Source organism: Hemiscyllium ocellatum, chromosome 10, assembly GCF_020745735.1.
Source record: "Hemiscyllium ocellatum isolate sHemOce1 chromosome 10, sHemOce1.pat.X.cur, whole genome shotgun sequence".
Classification (NCBI taxonomy): Eukaryota; Metazoa; Chordata; class Chondrichthyes; order Orectolobiformes; family Hemiscylliidae; genus Hemiscyllium; species Hemiscyllium ocellatum.
In genome coordinates this window covers 81,218,343-81,237,325 of record NC_083410.1, presented here as the reverse complement: position 1 = coordinate 81,237,325, position 18,983 = coordinate 81,218,343, and the positions used below count along the sequence as shown (strand labels likewise).

The 18,983-nt window shown below is 40.0% G+C and overlaps 1 protein-coding gene across 1 annotated transcript in view; it reads right to left on the bottom strand.

The window, feature by feature from the left end:
- The window catches only part of LOC132819570 (solute carrier family 22 member 2-like), a 46,931-nt gene extending 36,469 nt beyond the window's left edge, over positions 1-10,462 (bottom strand). The window contains exon 1 of the mRNA XM_060831138.1: positions 10,052-10,462. Coding sequence (XP_060687121.1) covers positions 10,052-10,462 — 411 coding nt within the window. The remainder of the gene's footprint in view (positions 1-10,051) is intronic.
- Between the last annotated feature and the right edge of the window lie 8,521 nt (positions 10,463-18,983).

Genomic DNA, 18,983 nt, shown 5'->3' with positions numbered 1-18,983 from the left:
ATTGAAAACACACAAGTATTTTACTCTGCCTTTTGAATTTAACTTCTACATTATGCACAGAACCTATTAAATTAAAGTTAATTCATATTATTGTTATGAAGGTGTAGGTGTGTACAGTACCTTTAAGAGAGAGAGGAACCTGGCAAGGACTGACTGAAAGCACAAGAGTGTGCTGAATCATTTAAAAATGTAACATTTGTTTGACATAAATAGCTGGTGCTGTGTTGCCATGGTACGAGAACAAATCCATTTTGGCCAATCAGTTTAAATTATGCTCCAGAGACCAAAATCCAAAAGAAAGTTAATTTTACTGTTTGGGATGACATCAAACCAATGAAATGATCCAATGTTTGGGGTATTAACCCAGACATTTTGAACAGTTAGGGGGAGAACAGCAAAGATCACCAACAAGTACAGATTGCTAGCTGAATGGCTCTCTGAAAGGTACCCATCCAAAAGAAAACTTGTGTAGCAGAAGACCAAAGAAAAGATGACCCAGGAAAATACAGAGAAAAATCTATAAAAGGAGAATTGACAGCTGGCTGGCTTTTGAAATGTGATTTTTTTTTTGTCAATCTTAATCAAAATTTTTTTTATCGGACCAGTATTGTAGAGTGGGAGGTAAAGGATAGGTTTAAGAGAAAGGAGTTGTAAATAGTTGTTGTTCTACCATTCTGTTTTTTTTGACTTAAAGAATATAAGTTGTTGATTTTTACTTTAAAAAGTGGGATCTGAGATAGTTCTTTGCTTCTTGAAATTTAACAGGTTACGAGGCGAGGTGGGTTTCTCTGTGTGTCGGGTTTAAATTAGCAGAGGGATTTAACCCATATTGTAACAGTTTGGGGGCTCTCGTCCATGATTTGTACAGGTTTAAACTGATCCAGCATGAGAGTTGGACAGATTTGATTAGATTTGCTGTACGAAGAAAGCCCAGTAGATTTGACAGGTTAGCGTCCTAGATCTTTAAATAAAACGTACATGAGACAATTTGTTTAATTTGGTTACTTGTGGTTGGTTAAATTAAAAGTGAGAAATGGCTCTTAAAATTGCTAAAGAGATTCTGGGGTTTGAAGGTGTTTCTCAAATTTGCCAAGGAAGTTTATAAAGAAAAGACCATACTCTTAGAATTAGCAAAGAGGTTAGAATTGGGTTTAACCAAGGACCAAAGTAAAGCTGAAATTGTAAGGGAGTTATTCAAACATTTAAGTGTGTCAGAGAAACAGACAAGTCCAGTAGAGTTAGAAAAACTTAAATTATAATTGAGGAAAATGGAGTTAGAAAATAAACAAAGAGAGAGAGGAAAGACAGAGGGAAAGAGAAATAGAAAGAGCGATGAGAGAGAAAGAGACAGAAGAGAGGAGAAAGAAAGACAGAGAAAGTTCTTAGCTAAGCAAAGAGAGTAAGAAGGAGAGAGAGAAGAGAGAGGGGAAAAAAGAGAGAGGGCACTTAGCTGAGCAAAGAGTAAGAGAACAAGAGAGAGAAGAAAGGGAAAGAGAAAAAGAAAGAATTTGAAATTAAGAAGTTGTGACTTAGTCAGCAAAGTCAAGATGGAGATTAAAAGAGAAGATGATGTTTTGCCATGTTTTGATGAGAAAGATGTCAAAGACTTCGTTGTTTCATTTGAAAAATTGGCTCAGCAGATGGGGTGGTCTGAGGAGTTATGGGTAATACTAGTTCAGACTGAACTGGTAGGTAGATCTAGTGAGATATTTTCCATGCTGTCAGATAAGGGGTCAAGAGATTACGAAGAGGTCAAACAGGCTATTTTAAGTGTTTATGAATTGGTACCAGAAGTGTATAGACAGCGGTTCATAAACATAAAGAAGCAACCAGGTCAGACCTATGTTGAGTTCAAGAGAATTAACCAGAGTCATTTTGATAGATGGGTGCGGGCCTTAAAGGTAGATAAGACCTATGAGGCTCTAAGTGAGATTATTCTGCTAGAAGAGAAAAAAAACTCACTTCCAGAATTGGTAAGAATTCACTTGGATGAACAAAAAGCTCAGGAAGGGAGGAGAGCAGCAGAATTAGTAGGTGATTAGATGTCGGTGCATAAGAGAAGTTCCAGCTAGAATTTTGTCCTGTGAGGAATAGAAGTTGGGAGAAGGGGAGATCCTATACTATGAAACAAAGAGTAGAGAACACTGGTAAGTAACTATCACAGGTTAAAAAAGAAGCCCAAGGGGGTGGAAAGGAGGTGAATGGCCTCAGGTGTTTCCACTGTGGTAAAGTGGAACATGTAAAGTCACAATGCGGGTGGTTAAAGAAAGGCACTGTAGGAAAGGATGTGGTAAAAGAAGCTAAGCTAGTGGCATTAGTGAAAGTAATAAAGGAAATCCTCAAGAAGAGCCAAGGAGCTGCAGGAGAGTGCATAGCTTAGGCAGGGGCCGTGTATGGAGTTAGTTCCTCATCACTGTAAAGAATTTGCCTCTGTGGGTAAAATTTACTCAGAAAGAACGGGGAGAGAAGGGCAAGAAGTTATCATTTTGAGAGATACAGGATCTAAGCAATGTCTAATAGTAAGAGATGAGCAAATTTGCACTCTTTCTGATCTGTTACTTGAGAGTGTGGTAATTTGTGGGACAGATGAACAGAAATTTAGCATTCACCTATGTAAGATCAGGTTGGAGTGGCACCTCAAGACTGGGGAAGTAACAGTGGGAGTGATTGGCAGAGTGTCAGTTCCATGATTCCAGTTTGCTTATGGTAATGATTAAGCAGGGTTCAAGATGGGAGTGACACCCCTAGTTGTGGAGAAGCCCAAGAAAGACCAGGAAACTGAGGAGTTAAAAGAAAGATATCCTGATATTTTTTCAGACTGTGTAGTAACAAGATCCCACTATCATATGTCCCAGCATGAAGCAAAAACTACAGAGGAAGATGAAGGAGTTGAGGTTCAGTTAGTTTGATGTAATGGTGCAGGTGAAACCTGAACAGACAGTGGGTCAGGTAGAAGTGCTTAGTCCAGAAAGGCTGAGGGACCTGCAATAGAAAAACAAGATGATAAAAAATATATATGTGGATGTGTATTCCAAAAAGAAGGCAGAGAATATTCCTCAAGGTTATTTTCTGAAAGATAGAATTCTAAGACAAAAATGGAGACCACGGCAGAGGAGAAATGGGCTGAAATGCACCAGATTGTGTTGCCAGTAGCTTACAGACAGGAAGTGTTACGGGTAGCACATGAACTACCTGTAGGTGGTCATCTAGGAGCACGAAAGACTCAGGCTAAGGTACTATAACATTTTTATTGGCCTGGAATGCACAAGGATATGGTTAACTTTTGCTGTACATGTTATACATGCCAAATGGTAGGTAAACCAACATCTTTGTTGCCAATTCTGGCATTCAAAGAACCTTTCACGCAGGTTATAATTGATTGTGTAGGTTCCCTCCTGAGAACTGAAAGTGGAAACCAGTCCTTGTTAACCCTAATGGATGTGTCTACCAGATCTCCAGAGGCAATTTTATTACAGAGTATTAAAACAAAAAGGGTGGTAGAGGAGTTAGTGGCTTTCTGCATGTGGCATGGGCAACCCAGAGAGGACCAGGGGCCTAATTTTATTGTTAGGCTGTTTAAGGAGGTCATGGATAGCTTAGGTATATAGCACTTTAAATCCAGTGCATATCATCCTGAATCCTAGTGAGCTTTAGAAAGGTGGCATCAGACCCTGAAGACCATGTTGAGAGCATACTGTCAGGATTACCCGAATGATTGGGATAAAGGTGTCCCGTTTGTATTGTTTGCCATTAGAGATGACCCAAATTAATGTACTTAGTTTACTCCCTCTGAATTAATATTCGGACATGAAGTGAGAGGCCTTTTGAAATGAATTAAAGAGAAATTGACATGACCAAAGTCAGAGATCTTACACTTAGGTTATATATCGGAGAGATTAAATTGACTGGTGAGTTAGCTAAACAGCACCTAAAGAGGGTACAGTATAAAATGAAGCAGGGAGCAGAAAGAAGCTCTGAGACTCAGATGTGTTCCTGAGGGGATAAAGTGCTAGTACTGTTACTAGTGATAGGAGGTCCCTTCAAAAGCCAGGTTTAGTGGTCCTTATCAAATTGAGAAAAGGTTGAGTCAGGTGAACTACCTGCTAAAGATGCCAGATAGAAAAAAAACTGTATTGGATATGTCATGTGAACATATTGAAACTTTATAATACGAGTGAGAAAGAACTGGAGAAACAGGTGTAAGTTACTGCCTTGCAGAGTGAGGAATCAAATCCAGATTTGAAGATTTGATGTGTCCCAAAATATGTTAAAAGATGAAGAAGTCCTTGAGGAGTGGGATAGGTTAGTAAACCATCTGTCTCAGCAGCAAAGAATGCAGTTGAAAGGTTTGTTACAGCAGTATGAGGACATATTTAGGAATCAGATGGGGAGGACTAATGCTATTGTAAATGAAGTAGACATAGGGAATACTGTTCTGATAAAACAACACCCCTATTGACTAAATCCTTTCAAGGCCAGACAGGTCCAGAAGGAGGAAGAGCCATGCTCAACGAGGACATCATCAAACCAAGCCAGAGCGAGTGGAGTTTTCCAAGCATCTTAGTTCCCAAATCGGATGGAACTCAATGATTTGGCATGGATTACTGAAAGGTCAATGCCATTACAAAATTGGATGCATATCCAGTACCGAGATTGGAGGACTAAATTGAGAACGTTGGACAAGCCAGTTACATCACCAAGTTAGACTTACTGCATGGTTACTGCAGGTACTTTATCAGAAATGGTGGAAGAAATGTCTGCATTTGTAACCCCAAATGGGCTATATCAATTCAAAGTGACGGTGTTTGGAATGAAGAACGAACCTGCCACATTCCAAAGACTCATGAACAGAGTTGTGGCTGGGTTTACGAACTGTGCAGTCTATTTAGATGATATAGTGATCGTTAGTAAGCACTGAAAAGATCATATCGTACAGATGGCAGAGCTCTTTGAATGACTCCGAGCAGCAAAACTGGTAATAAACTTAAACAAAACTGAATTCGCGAAAGCAAAGGTGATGTTCTTGGGACATAACATCGGTCATGGAAGGCCATCAAGGAATTTCCATGACCGACCTCGAAGAAAAAGGTGCTTTGATTCTTGGGACTAAATAGATTCCAGATTAGATTACCTACTGTGTGGAAACAGGCCCTTTGGCCCAACCAGTTCACACTAACCATCCGAAGAGTAACCCACCCAGACTCATTTCCCTCTGACTAATACACCTAACACTATGGGCAATTTAGTATGGCCAATTCACCTAACCTGCACATATTTGGACTGTAGGAGGAAACCCAGGCTGACACGGGGAAAATGTGCAAACTCCACACAGACAGTCGCCCAAGGCTAGAATTGAACCTAGGACCCTGGTGCTATGAGGCAAGTTTGTTCCAAGCTTCAGCAGTGAAGTGGCACTGTTAACTGATTTGCAGTAGAAGAACAAAGTTTCACTGGATAGACCAATGCCAGGAGGCATTCGACCATTTAAAAGCAATATTAACCACTACACCAGTTTTAGCTATACCAAACTTTTGAACCTCTTCAAAGTTGCCATCGATGCTAGTGATATAGGAGTTGGAGCTGTGCTGCTACACGAAGATGATGGTGGGATTGAACTGCCAGTTGGTTACTTTTGCAAACAATTCAACATCCACTAGAGAGAATACTCCATGATCGAGAAAGAACTTTTGAGTTTGGTACTGGCTTACAATATTTTAATGTGTATGTCACAAACAATGTATTGGAGACAGTTGTGTGCATGGGTCACAATCCTCTTACATTATTGGAATGCTTTAAAAACAAGAATATGAGACTACTTCATTGGAGTCTTACGTTACAGACTTTTAATTAACAAATTAAACATGTTGCGGGTTGTAAGAATATAATCACAGATGCATTGTCATGGATTTAACTGATAAAGTAGTGATGAGCTTGGTACCTATTCAATGTTATATATATATGCGGGAAGAAATTAATATGAACTTAGATTAAAGTCATATATATGTCATGGTACTGTGGTTAAGGAATAGAGAGAAAAAAATGAAGCCATCTTTTCATCATGATGGTTCATTTTTTTTCTTAAGTGGGGGGGTGTTATGAAGTTGTAGGTATGCGCTGTACCTTTAAGAGAGAGAGGAAGCTAGCAAGTTCTGACTGAAAGCACAGAGTGTGCTGAACAATTTAAAAATGTAATATTTGGATGAAACAAATAGCTGTATTGTCATGGAACAAACAAAATCAAATCAGTTTAAATTATGCCCCAGAGACCAAAATCCAGAAGAATTTTAGTTTTACTGTTTGGAATGGCACCAAACCAATGAAATGATCCAATATATAATATTGGGGTATAAAACCAGACATTTTGAACGGTTAGGGGAGAACAGCAAAGGGCACCAACAAGTACAGACTGCTAGCCGAACAGCTCTCTGAAAGGTACCTGTCCGTAGGAAACACTGTGCAGCAGAAGACCAAAGAAAAGACGACCAAGGAAAATATAGAGGAAAACCTACAGAGGAGAATCTGGCTGGTGTTTGAAACGTGATTTGTTTTTGTAAATCTTTATCAAGTTTCTTTTTATTGGATAAGTATTAGGGAGGTAAAGAATCGGTTTTCAAATAGTTTTTGTTTTAATATTCTCTTTTGGACTTAAAGAATAAAATTATTAACTTTTACTTTGAATAATGAGATCTGAGAGTTCTTTGCCTCTCGAAATTTAACAGATTATGGTGCGAGGTGAGCTTCCCTGTGTATCGGGTTTAAATTAGCAGATGGGTTTACCCTGTGCCATAACACTATAATATTGGAACAAAAGAACTCTGGAGTGGCCATTCAGCCCAACAGATAATATTACAAAAACAACAGTATTCATAACTAAAAATGAAAATTCATGTCATTCAGGATCTGTCAGGCAAGAACAGAAATAATGTTTCGGGTTGATAGTTTGATTTTCTGTTGAATGGTCATCAACCTGAAATGCTAATTGGCAGATATTAGTAGAGCTGAGCATCCAACATTTTCTGTTTCCATTTTAGATTTCTAGCTTTCTTTGTTTTCTGTGTTTCAATTTGCCCTTATTTGGTCCCTTTACTACAATAGAATATCTCAAATCACGTCATAGAGGTAGGAGGAAACAAAGTATAACGCCCTAAGGCACATTGATAGGTTTCAGGGGGTATCTTAACAAATAAAATCAAGGTGGAAAGGCAGAGAGTTGAAGAGAGGGAATAGAGCTTATGGCCTAGGCAGTTGAAGGCATGACCACCAGATGTGGAGCAATTAAAACCAGGCATGCTCTAGAGGCCAGAATTAGAAAAGATGTGCAAGGATGTTACCGGGACAGGAGTGTTGTGAGTAAAAAAGGAGAGGCTGGAAAGGCTGGGACTTTATTCCCTGGAGGTTGAAGAATGAGTTATAGAGGTTTATAACATCATGAGGGGCATAGCAAGGTATAAAGCAAAGGTCTTTTTCCCAGGATAGAGAGTTCAAAACGAGAGGGCATTGGTTTAAGGTGAGAGGGGAAAAATTTAGAAAGGACCTGAGGGGCAACTTTTTCATGCAAAGTGGTTCATATATGGAATGAACTGCCAGAGGAAGTGGCAGATGCAGGTACAGTTACATTTGAAAGACATTTGGACAGGTAAACACGTGGAAAAGTTTAGAGGGATATAGACCAAACACAGGCAAATGCAGGCAAACTAGTTTAGTTTGGGAAAGTTGGTGGGTATGGATGGGTTGGACTGAGGGTCTGTTTCCATGCTGTATGTCTCTGAGTCTAGAGGAATACAATAGAATAGAAATTTACTGTCACGTGTACTTTTAAACAAAAAATATAGTGAAATTTGCCCCATCACAGTGCCAACTTCAATGGCGGAAGTCAAACCCAATAATAAAAACAGGAAAGTTAAGACAAAGTTCATCACAGTTCAGTTAACAGCTCCGGGGCTCAGGGAAACCAATAAGGAATGATAGAATATCATGAAGAAGCAGCCAGGACAAGACTGCCATTCAGCGATGAGATCGCTCACTGAGCCACTAGAATACCAGGACAATGAAGACAAAGAAGACCTCCTCTTAGGGACAAGACTTCAAAGTCAGGATAAGACCACCATATAGGACAAGACTGCCTTTCTTCTTCTTTAGTCAAACAGGTCTAGCTGCGGACCTGGAGACGCAGACTAACCTGTAAGTCCAGGCCAGGGGGCTCAGCCCAGGAGCTGTTCCTCACTCGCTGGGAGACCCCAGGTGGGGGGTGAAACTGTGTACCCAGCGTAGCTGCCACTGCTGCCAGAGGCCTCCACCCACCAGGCTTAAAAGAAACCGAAAAGAGAAGAAAATGAAAAGGAGTGCAGATATCTCAGAGCATTGAAGGGCAGGAGGAAATCTGAGATACAGAAGTGATGCTAAAGGGTAAAATAAGGATGAGAATTTTAAAACAGGTCTTAACCAATTGAGAGCAAATATAAACAGAATTGATGAGTGAAAGTCATTTGATGTGAGTTAGGATATGAGCAGAGTTTTAGAAGATCTCAGTTTCGCAAATGACAATGTAAGTCAGCCAAGAAATAGTCAAGTTTAGAGATAACACAGGCATGGATGGGAGCTTCAGCAGTAGAACAGATGACAGACAAGCAATTTTTCAGAATTAAAAATGGTGATGATGAGGACACGTGATCAAAAGACCGTCTTGGGGGCTAAATATGATACTGAGGTCACAAACAATCTTGTTCAGTATTAGATAGTTATCAGGGAGAGGGATGGAATCAGTGACATTGTGTTTGTTGGCTTCAGTCTTCCTAATATTTATTTGGAGCATTTCTGCTCTCCCAGTATTTGATGTCAGACAAGTGGTCTGACAGTTTACTGACAATGGAGAGGGTTCAGATAACACAGTGGTAAGGTAGAGCAGGGTAATGTGTGTGCACATGTGGAAATTGATGTTGGATGCTTTTGGATAACATCTCTGAGGGCCAGCTTGTAAATGAGAAATAGGATGCCAAAGATAGATCCTAGGGAGTATTACAGGTAACGATAATGGAAGGAAAGAGTGCAGGGTTGGAAGAAAGATCAGGAACAGAAAGGCCATAGAGGAATATGAAAACAAGGTTGATAATTTTTAAATTCCCAGACCAGGATCCAATGTAGATCCTCAAATGTAAAAGTAAGTGAATGTTAGCACAAGTTGTGATACAAGCAGCAGAGTTTTCCATAAGCTTAGGATTGTTAATGTTGTTTTCCACAATCGCCAGCACTATACAATGGTTCAAATTATACATCTTTTTGAAATATTACAAAATCTCTCAGATGTCATATCAAAATACCAGTATTGTTTGGTTTTAAATGCTAAATATTCTACAACCCAAAGACAACCCTTGGTTCCAAGTACAATAGTTCTGTCTCGATAAGGTTCTTAAGAGAACTGAGAAAGCATAAAATAAGAAAAGGCCGTTGAACCTTTTCACCGTTACAGCACATGCATAATCTATCCAATTGTGTGCTCTATGGGACTTGTCTATTAACCTTCCATGCAAAACACCTGCCCATCACCAAAACCAATTCCCCAAAATTCAATTGATCCCACCTGACTCCGTGGGAAGCACTGATGGTCTCATCCCTGAATTAGTAGTCTGCACGTTGAAATCACATATCAGAGACAAACAAGGAAACCATGCTGATGCACACAGTAAGTATTGATAAAGAGCTGTAGTATTGGAAATCTGTCTTCTCAGGTAGATGTAAAAAGGGCCTACTACAAAGAACAACAGGGCAGTTCCCCAATATTTTGACAAATATTTATCCCTTAATTGAAGACACTAACAAAAGCAGTTTTACTGTTCATTATCAACTGCTGTTGCCTTGTTGACAAAAGCTGGACATAGATTGGCTTCAGTGTTTCCTGGATTACAAGTGACTTGTAGTTTAAAATATCCTTAACTAGCTGCAAAACACTTCTCGTTTGTGAAAACTATTTTACAATTATAGTCTTCTTTTCACTATAATGCTTTGGAATTCTGCTCTAAGGCAAGTTTAACAACTGACTAAAATTCAAACGTACCTCGGTCACAATACTGGGGAACGAGCCATTTTCAAAAACCCACCCGTCCTGGCAAGTTGTACGTGGTAGATGTTGGGATCCATTCTGAACAAAAAGCAGTGGATTTTCACAGCTGCCTGAAGAAGAGTTCCAGTCAATATCGTATTTCTCACACTGACTGTATGAGGAGCTGCCCGATTGCCCCACAGGTAACGTATAATTCTTCTCCTGTTCCAGAGACCAGTTGCATTTATCTCTCAGCTCAGTCACCCCAGGGCTCCTGCACCAATGGTCAGGAGTAACTGCTAAAAAAACAAATCCAAAGTACAAATGGGAGAACATCATCGACGACAGATATATCAGAAAGAAAATCACCTTTTGATATTGTCCAAAACCTCCAATTTGTATTAAAACATCATCAAAAGTCGCCATTGCAAAAGAGAGTTTCCCCCAGAGCTCAATAGTAGAGCTTCTGATGGGATGGATGTATCCACAGATCTGTTTATCTGCAGACTATCAGCAGCTTTGTATTCTAGCAAATGCCTGAAGAGCAAAGGTCTACAAATTAACAATACAAATCAATGGTTTATTCTGTTAATAAGTGAATAGACAAGCTACTTGTCACATTTAGGATGGAGATAATTTACTTCAAACTTGAAGTAAACAAACAAATGTGACTCCAATATTGTAAAAGTGAAAAATAAATCAACTTGCTTCGGTATATAAATTACTTGATTTTAGTTCTTGTGTCCTAATTTCTCAGTCGTTATTGCAATCCTTAGTTAAAACTTCACTGTCAAACCTGTCATCTTTCCAATTACACATTTATACATAACTCCACTTGACCTGTTAACTGAATATGAAAAATTCTGCAGCCCCATTCAAAGAAAGAGAAGTGATCTCCCCAGTGTCCGAGATATTATTAATTCTTCAACCGTGCTTAAAACAACATTTTTGAAAATTCTCATTGCTATATGTGGGACATTGTTGTTCATAAAGCTGTCAATTCTTCCTACATTGTAACACATAAATGGCTCCAAATCATGAAAAATGTTATATAAATGTAAGCCTTTCTTTATTAAATTAATTACTTAACAACTGATGTCCCAATTGTGGTGTATCTGTCCTGTCCACCATCATATCCCATTCAAAATTTGACAGAAGGGAACAACTCTGTACAATGATTTGACATGGCATTGTCTGTATATCTGTATGAGTTCAGCTAATAAAAAGCTAAACTGAAACTATCTTGAAAATAATGTTGGAAATTAAAATTTGTTAATTGGGTGACTGACTGGAGAAGAGTGTGATAAGGGAACACATCCAGATACATTGTGGCCAGATTGTTATGCCTGTCTCTTCTTTGTTTATCTTAAATACGTCTCTGATTAACAATGTGCTCTTTTAAACAAAGACGATGGAGACAGTAGGATTCAGTTCACTGGACAGGTATATTGCAACACTGAGATTAGATGGATGATTAAATGATAAAATCAAAGGTCAATTTCCAGCTGAACTTTGGTTCACAATGTCCTTATAAGGGGTCTAATTTGCAAAGTGCTTACACTGAAGTCACAGCCCTTTGTGTTATTTATTTTAACATCAATGAATGAGTTTCAAACCAAAGCAAACTAAATGCAGACACTGGAAGTTAAAACAGAAAAAACTACAAATATGCAGGAGGTCTGGCAGCATTTTGGAGAGATGTTTAGATATAAACAACTTTTAAGCTGATACAGGGAAAATGAGACGGGTAGCAAAGGAAGTGAAATCTGATAAAGGAAAATGGTGCTAGAGAGCAAGATGCTAGATGACAAAAATGCTGATGCAAAGCAATATTAGGTGGTGATGTGGTAATAAAAATGGCTGCAGAGGAGGTATAAATGGGAGCAGAACTGCATGAAGGAAGGAAGCATGTGAAAGTTGGTGATGGAACCATGGCCCAGGGTTTGGTAGGTAGACCCCACGATTGTGGCAACTAGTAATGTGGATATTTTAACAAGTACCCATTTAAACAATTTTAATTATATCAGGTAACCATTTAAACATTTGAAGATGCATTTGCTAAAAACAAAGCATACTGAAGCATTCAATTCACTCTTTAAATCACAAACTCATTCCTTCATATTATCTCTGAGGGTTCCATTACTAAGAAACTTTGCGAATAAGGAATATTCAAAATTACGGATGTGAGTTTTTTTCCTGAGGATGTTGAATTTTGTTAAAAATCATACAACACCAGGTCATAGTCCAACAGATTTAATTGGAAGCACTAGCTTTCAGAGCGCTATAACCACGTGATGAAGGAGCAGCACTCTGAAAGCTAATGTTTCCAATTAAACCTGTTGGACTGTAATCTGGTGTTGTGTGATTTTTAAATTTGTACACCTCAGTCCAACACCGGATTCTCCAAATCTTGAATTTTGTTGTTACTTATTTCTTGGTGCAGAGAGGTCAATTTGAAAGTCCTGATTTTTTTTTTTGATTAGATTAGACTTACAGTGTGGAAACAGGCCCTTCGGCCCAACAAGTCCACACCGACCCGTCGAAGCGCAACCCACCCATACCCCTACATTTACCCCTTACCTAACACTACGGGCAATTTAGCATGGCCAATTCACCCGACCCGCACATCTTTGGACTGTGGGAGGAAACCGGAGCACCCGGAGGAAACCCACGCAGACACGGGGAGAACGTGCAAACTCCACACAGTCTGTCGCCTGAGTCGGGAATTGAACCCGGGTCTCAGGCACTGTGAGGCAGCAGTGCTAACCACTGTGCCACCGTTTTGTGGATACAGAGGACTTATGTATTTACCAAAGATGAAAAGGAATAAAAGATAAATCTACGGGAACAACTAGAAAATTTTTACTTAATACCCTCAAGAATTACTAATGGCTTCCAAATAAACAATCACTCATCAAATCTGTTTTAAACAGGAATTGCAATATGTTAATGGCAAGGACAACATTCATCAATTTAACCATTTACTATTTTAGATCCCTGGTGGCCTCCAGCAGGCTGTCCCCAGACAAGCACCAACCTGTACCTCCTCCACTCCTCAAATGTTCCTTTGCAATTACTCATGAATAGTGATAAAACTTAAGCCTTATATCAGAAGGAAGTCTTGTGACTGACTCATCCTTTTTCATTTAATGTAATCATGCCACAGAAAGAAAGAAATTCAAAATGAAACAGTGGAATGAATTCAGTGATCAAGTCTCCCAATAGACATCACACCACAACTTAGCACAGATTTGGAAATCATAATTCAGTATTATGCAGCAAGTTTGGAAAAGGTTCTGTTTGGACTGACAGGAGATTCCATTTAGTGCTGACTCATGGCAACATATCATCAAACTATTAGATTACCTGCAGTGTGGAAACAGGCCCTTCGGCTCAACAAGTCCACTCCAAAATGCAACCCACCCAGACCCATTCCCGACATTTACCCCTTCACCTAACACTATAGGCAATTTATCATGGCTAATTCACATAACCTAAACATTTTTGGATTGTAAGAGGGAACCGGAGCACCCGGAGGAAACCCACGCAGACACGGTGAGAATGTGCAAACTCCACACAGAGAGCCACCTGAGGCAGGAATTGAGCCCATGTCTCTGGCGCTGTGAGGCAGCAGTGCTAACCACTGTGCCACCCATTAATGATGTGGAGCAAAATGCCAGGTGATGCTCATCCAGGAATTGCAAAGCACCATTTTGCTCATTGTGTAAGTGGTCATTCTGGTATCCCTGTCATCACAGGAACAGTACTAATTTTCCCTGGGTTGGGTGTTCAATGATTCTTTCCAAAAAGGGGCTGAGATGCCTGATGTATGCCACCTTCTCATTGGTCTTCAACCTCTTGACCCGGTCGAGTGCCAGTGATCATGCAGGACATAGGAAAACAATTAGGCTATTCAGCCTCTCAAGCTTGTTCTGTCACTCAATTTCCTCATGGTTTGTTTATATGTTAGTTCTATTTTCATGACTTGCACTCTATTCTTTAAAACCCTTATCAAGTAAAACTCTATCCATCTAAGTTTTGAAGTTTCCAATTAAGCCAGCCTCAGATATTTTTGGGGTGCAAAAGATTAAGATTTTTGCTGCTGTAACATAAATTTTCAACATTTGAAAATTAAACATTACACGGTCAGGTGTTTTGCCTCATAGGTCACAAGGCATTTGGATAGATGTCAAAGTTAATAATTTTAATGCAGTGACCTGTTAAAATCACTTTTCTCAATCTCAGTATGACATCCTTTAGCAAAGCTGGTGAAATCTGTTTGCCCAGTCTTAAGACCATAAGAAATAGTAACAGAAGTAGACATTTCTGTCCCTCGAGTAGGATCATGGCTTATTCAACACTCCTGACTTCCATCTTCCTGCCCTTTCCCTTGTTTTTACCCACAGGAACTGGATGCTGCTGGCAAAGCCAGCACTCATTGCCCACCTCTAATTGCTGTTGAAAAACAATTAGTGATCTGACTTCTTGAACCACTGATATCTGGATGGATAAAGGAACTTTCGTGGTGCTGTTAGAGTGGTGTTTCACCATTTTTGCACAGTGACTGTGAAGAATAGTGAGAATAGTTCTAAGTTAGGATGACATGTGATTTGTAGAGGAATGTGTATGTTGTGTTGTTCCCACACACTTGCTGGTTTTGTTTCTTTTACAGACCTGGATTTTGATGTAGTCCTGCTGACTTGTTGCAGTTTTTCCTGTGGATTGTGCACAATGCTGTCACTGTGAGTTGATGATGAAGGGGGTGAATGTTGTGGTGTATGACATGCCAATAAGTCAGCTGCATTGTCTTGGATGGTGTCATGCTCATTAAATGTTGTTAGAGCCCTGTTCATTCAGTCAACTGGAGCCTGTTCCATCACACTTCTGATTTGTACCTCTTTAGATGGTGGGCTGTGTTACCACGACAAAAATTTCAACCCTTTTACTGTGTTTATAGCATGGTATTTATACGGCTAATCAGTTGAAACTCTGATCAATGAATAAGGTAGGTGTTATACAGTGGATCACTGGTTAGCACTGCAGCCTCGTAGTGCCAGGACCTTGGTTCAATTCCTGTCTCAGGTGCCTGTCTGTGTGGAGTTTGCATGTTTTCCCTGTGTCTGTGTGGGTTTCTTCCAGATTATCCGGTTTCCTCCCACAATCCACAGATGTACAGGTTAGGCAAATTGGCTGTGCTCAATTGCCCATAGTGTTAGGTGCATTAGCCAGGGTAAATTTTGGTGCGGGGGGGCAGGGGAAGTGGATCTGGATGGGTTACTCTGCAGAGAGTCGGTGTGGACTCGTTGGGCCGAAGGGCCTGTTTCCACACTGTAGGGAATCTAATCTAATCTTAACTCACAGGATGTTGATATATAACAAAATATCACTTGGATTTATGTAGCTCCTGATTGTAAATGTTGATTAAGGACATTGGACTCAGTGTTCCGGCTCTAAAGCAGCAAATAAATTTGAGGTACACAGAAGCTCTACAAATCTATCATCCACACCCCAACCCCCAACTTCTAAATTCTTCTGGGACAATGTTAGCAGTTTTAACATAAAAATTATTTTCTAAGGTACTTTACAATTCAGAAGTGCCGAACAGTAGCAGTTGCTTTTATTATTGCTGTGGCAATGGAGGAAAATTGCAGAAAGCAAAGTACACTCACAACATCGTAATGATGGCCAAATCATGCGTTTCAAACGTCTTGGCTGAAGAGCAGGCATTGGTCAGGACACTTTGAAATGTGACTCAAATTCTTTCTCACCCTCAGTTTAGCATTTCGTGCAAAAGATTGTGTCTCCAACTGTGAAAACTGTAATTTGAATCTTAGTTTACAAAAAAGCCTAATCTGACCTTTTAGAATGGACACAACAACATTCAAGATGACTCCCATGAGTCACATTGCAGATTCATTTCAGCCAGAAAGACAAACAGACTGATATGTTATCTCAGCATCACCCTCAAAGGGAGACTTCTAGAATTTTTCTAAAGGTATGAAAATTCAATGCTTCTAAGTGAATATATACCAAGTGGAACTTGGTTACTTTGTGCAACAATGATTCATCAAAATTTAATGTAGCAGCCATATTGCTCTGCATAGGACTGGCTGAGGCATAATTTCGAATCAGTCTCTCCAGTAAGGCGTCATGAGAGATTGGGTTCTCAACCAAAGCAGGCTAACAAAAAGAACAATCTACTGCAGCTCTGCCAAAAGAGTCTAGCCAATCTTCAAGTGTTGTAGCTGCAGAACTAGTGAAGAACCAAGCTTCTCTCTTTCTCAAAGCCTGCTCCAGCAACTGGATGCACCTGTACAAGTAACCTCCAACTATTTGACTATGGAAGCCAGCACAGTTGCTCAACCTGATTTCATGCTTTCGGCTCTTTCATTCATAAAGGTAAGTCACCAAGCAACAAACTAGGTGTACAACGATAACAGGCTGATCTTGCACTCATCTTTATAAGGATATTTTGTTAGTACTGTAATAGGAGCAAATTACAGCAGATGCCGGAATTTGTACTGAAAACAAAAATGCTGGAAATCACAGTGGGCCAGGCAGCATCTGTGGAGAGATCAAGCTAATGTTTCAAGTCTTGGCTCATCATCAGAGCTGACGTAAAGTGTGGACAGGGCAGCATTGATGCAATTGTGGAAGGGTTGAGTGTTGGGGTGGGTCGGTGGGGGGGGAACCAAAGGATTTTGCTACTTCCGATTAAGTGATCAGATTTTGAGAATGGCAGACCAATGGCGTGTCCAAATGTCAGACTGTAAAGAACAGATGGTCCAATTGGACTGGGGGGAGGAGAGAGAGGACATGGTGACAGAGAAAATATGAAAAACTAAAAGAAAGGGAAGAATGTTATTACTAGCTCCTTTTAATCTTTGTGGATAAACAAATATTTGATCTTGTTTACACAAAAGCTCGGCTGCTGGTTATTTTGACATTGGAGCAGTTAAAAACTAAAAGGAGGATGAATGAGCTATACAAATATACAAATATACAATTTGCAGACCACTGTGTGGATACTGGTTATGACACCAATCATTCAGCATTTGCTTCACACTGCACTGAAGAGTCAGCCAAGATTTCTGTGCTCAAGGCCTGGAGGTCCAGTGGGATTTGGTACAACGTGACAATGAACTGTACAGCACAGGAACAGGCTGTTTGCCCCACCAAGGGTTTATGCCTGAAACGTCGAATTTCCTGTTCCTTGGATGCTGCCTGACCTGCTGCGCTTTAACCAGCAACACATTTTCACCACCAATCCTAATACCAACAAATGATGCCTGTCGAAACTAAAAACCTTTTGCCTCCATACTCCTCTATTAAAGTAGCTGTCAAGATGTTTCTTAAACATTGCTATTGTGTCTGCTTCTACCACCTCATCTGGTTGTGCATTTCAGGCACTTATCACTCTCTGTTTTAAAAAAGCCCCATATCTCCTCTACGCCTACCCCCTTTTATCTTAAACCTATGTTCCCTAGAAATTAACATTTCTACCCAAGGAAAAAGACTCCAAATGTCCATGCCTCTCAAAATTTTGTAAACCTCTATCACGTCATCTCTCAGATTTTAATATTCAAATGAAAATAAACCAAGTTTGTCAAATCTCACCTCATAATTAATAGCCTCCAAACCAGACAACATCCTGGTAAACCTTTTCTGTACTCTCTCCAAAGCCTCTATATCCTTCTGGTAAACTGTACAAAGTATTCTTAATGTAGTTCAGATAAGGCAAACACCTCTTAACCAGCTTATCCACCTGTGTAGCCACTTGCAGGGAACTGTGGACCTGTATGCCTAGATCCCTCTGTGTAATACTGCTTCTGTGTTCTGCCATTTATTGGATTGAAATAACTCCAGGAAGACCAGTATCTTGTCACCAAGTCACCCTTTGTGTTTAGTATATGATACTGACCCAGCTAGCTCAGAGTTGGCTCCAAGAGTGCACAGATGCCCTGATACTGTAAGCCAGGACTCCCTGATTGGACCAGGTTAACAGTCACAGTCAGGGAACACATAGTCAATGAGGTCCATCTGACTGACCTTGTTCCAGTCACGGCATGTATACTTCCCTCCTGTGTTAGACCTTCTAAAATGCATCACCTCGCATTTGTCCAGATTAAATTCCATCTGCCATTTCTCCACCCAAGCCTCTACTGTATCATTTGGCAATCTTCCTCACTATCTGTAGCTCCCTAATGTTTGTGTCATCTGCAAAACTTGCTAATCAGACCACCTTCACTCTTCTCCAACCATTGACAAATATTACAAACATCAGGGATCCCAGTACTCATCCCTGCAGAACACCACTGATCACAGATCTCCAGTCAGAAAAATACCTTTCCAAAGCTATTCTCTGTCTTCAATGATCAAATTACTTCTGTACCTATCTTAGCAGCTCACCACAGATCCCATGTGACTTCACCTTCTTTCCAGCCTGCCATGAGGGACCTTGGCAAAGGCATGGCTGAAGTTCATGTAGCCAATATTTACCACACTGTCCTCATCAATCATCTTTGTCACTTCCTCGAAATACTCAATCGAGTTTGTGAGACACAACCTCCCCTGCACAAAGCCGTGTTGTCTGTCACTAATAAGTCCATTATTTACCAAACATGGATAATCCCTGTCTTTAAGAATCTTCTCCAATAATTTCCCTACCATTGGCGTAAGGCTTACTGGCCTGCAATTTCATAGATTATCCCTATTGCCCTTCTTAAAGAAAGGAAAATCATTGGCAATTTTCCAGTCGTCTAGGACTTCACCTGTGACTAAGACTACAAAGAGCTTACAAGGCATCAACAATTTCTTCCCTTGCCTCTCTTAGTATTTTGGATAGATCCCATCAGGTCTATAGTGATTGTAATGAGGTCAGCCAGGTGGATCCCATAGAATGAGTTCCCTCATTGGTAGCTACTTGACGAAGGAGCAGTACTCTGAA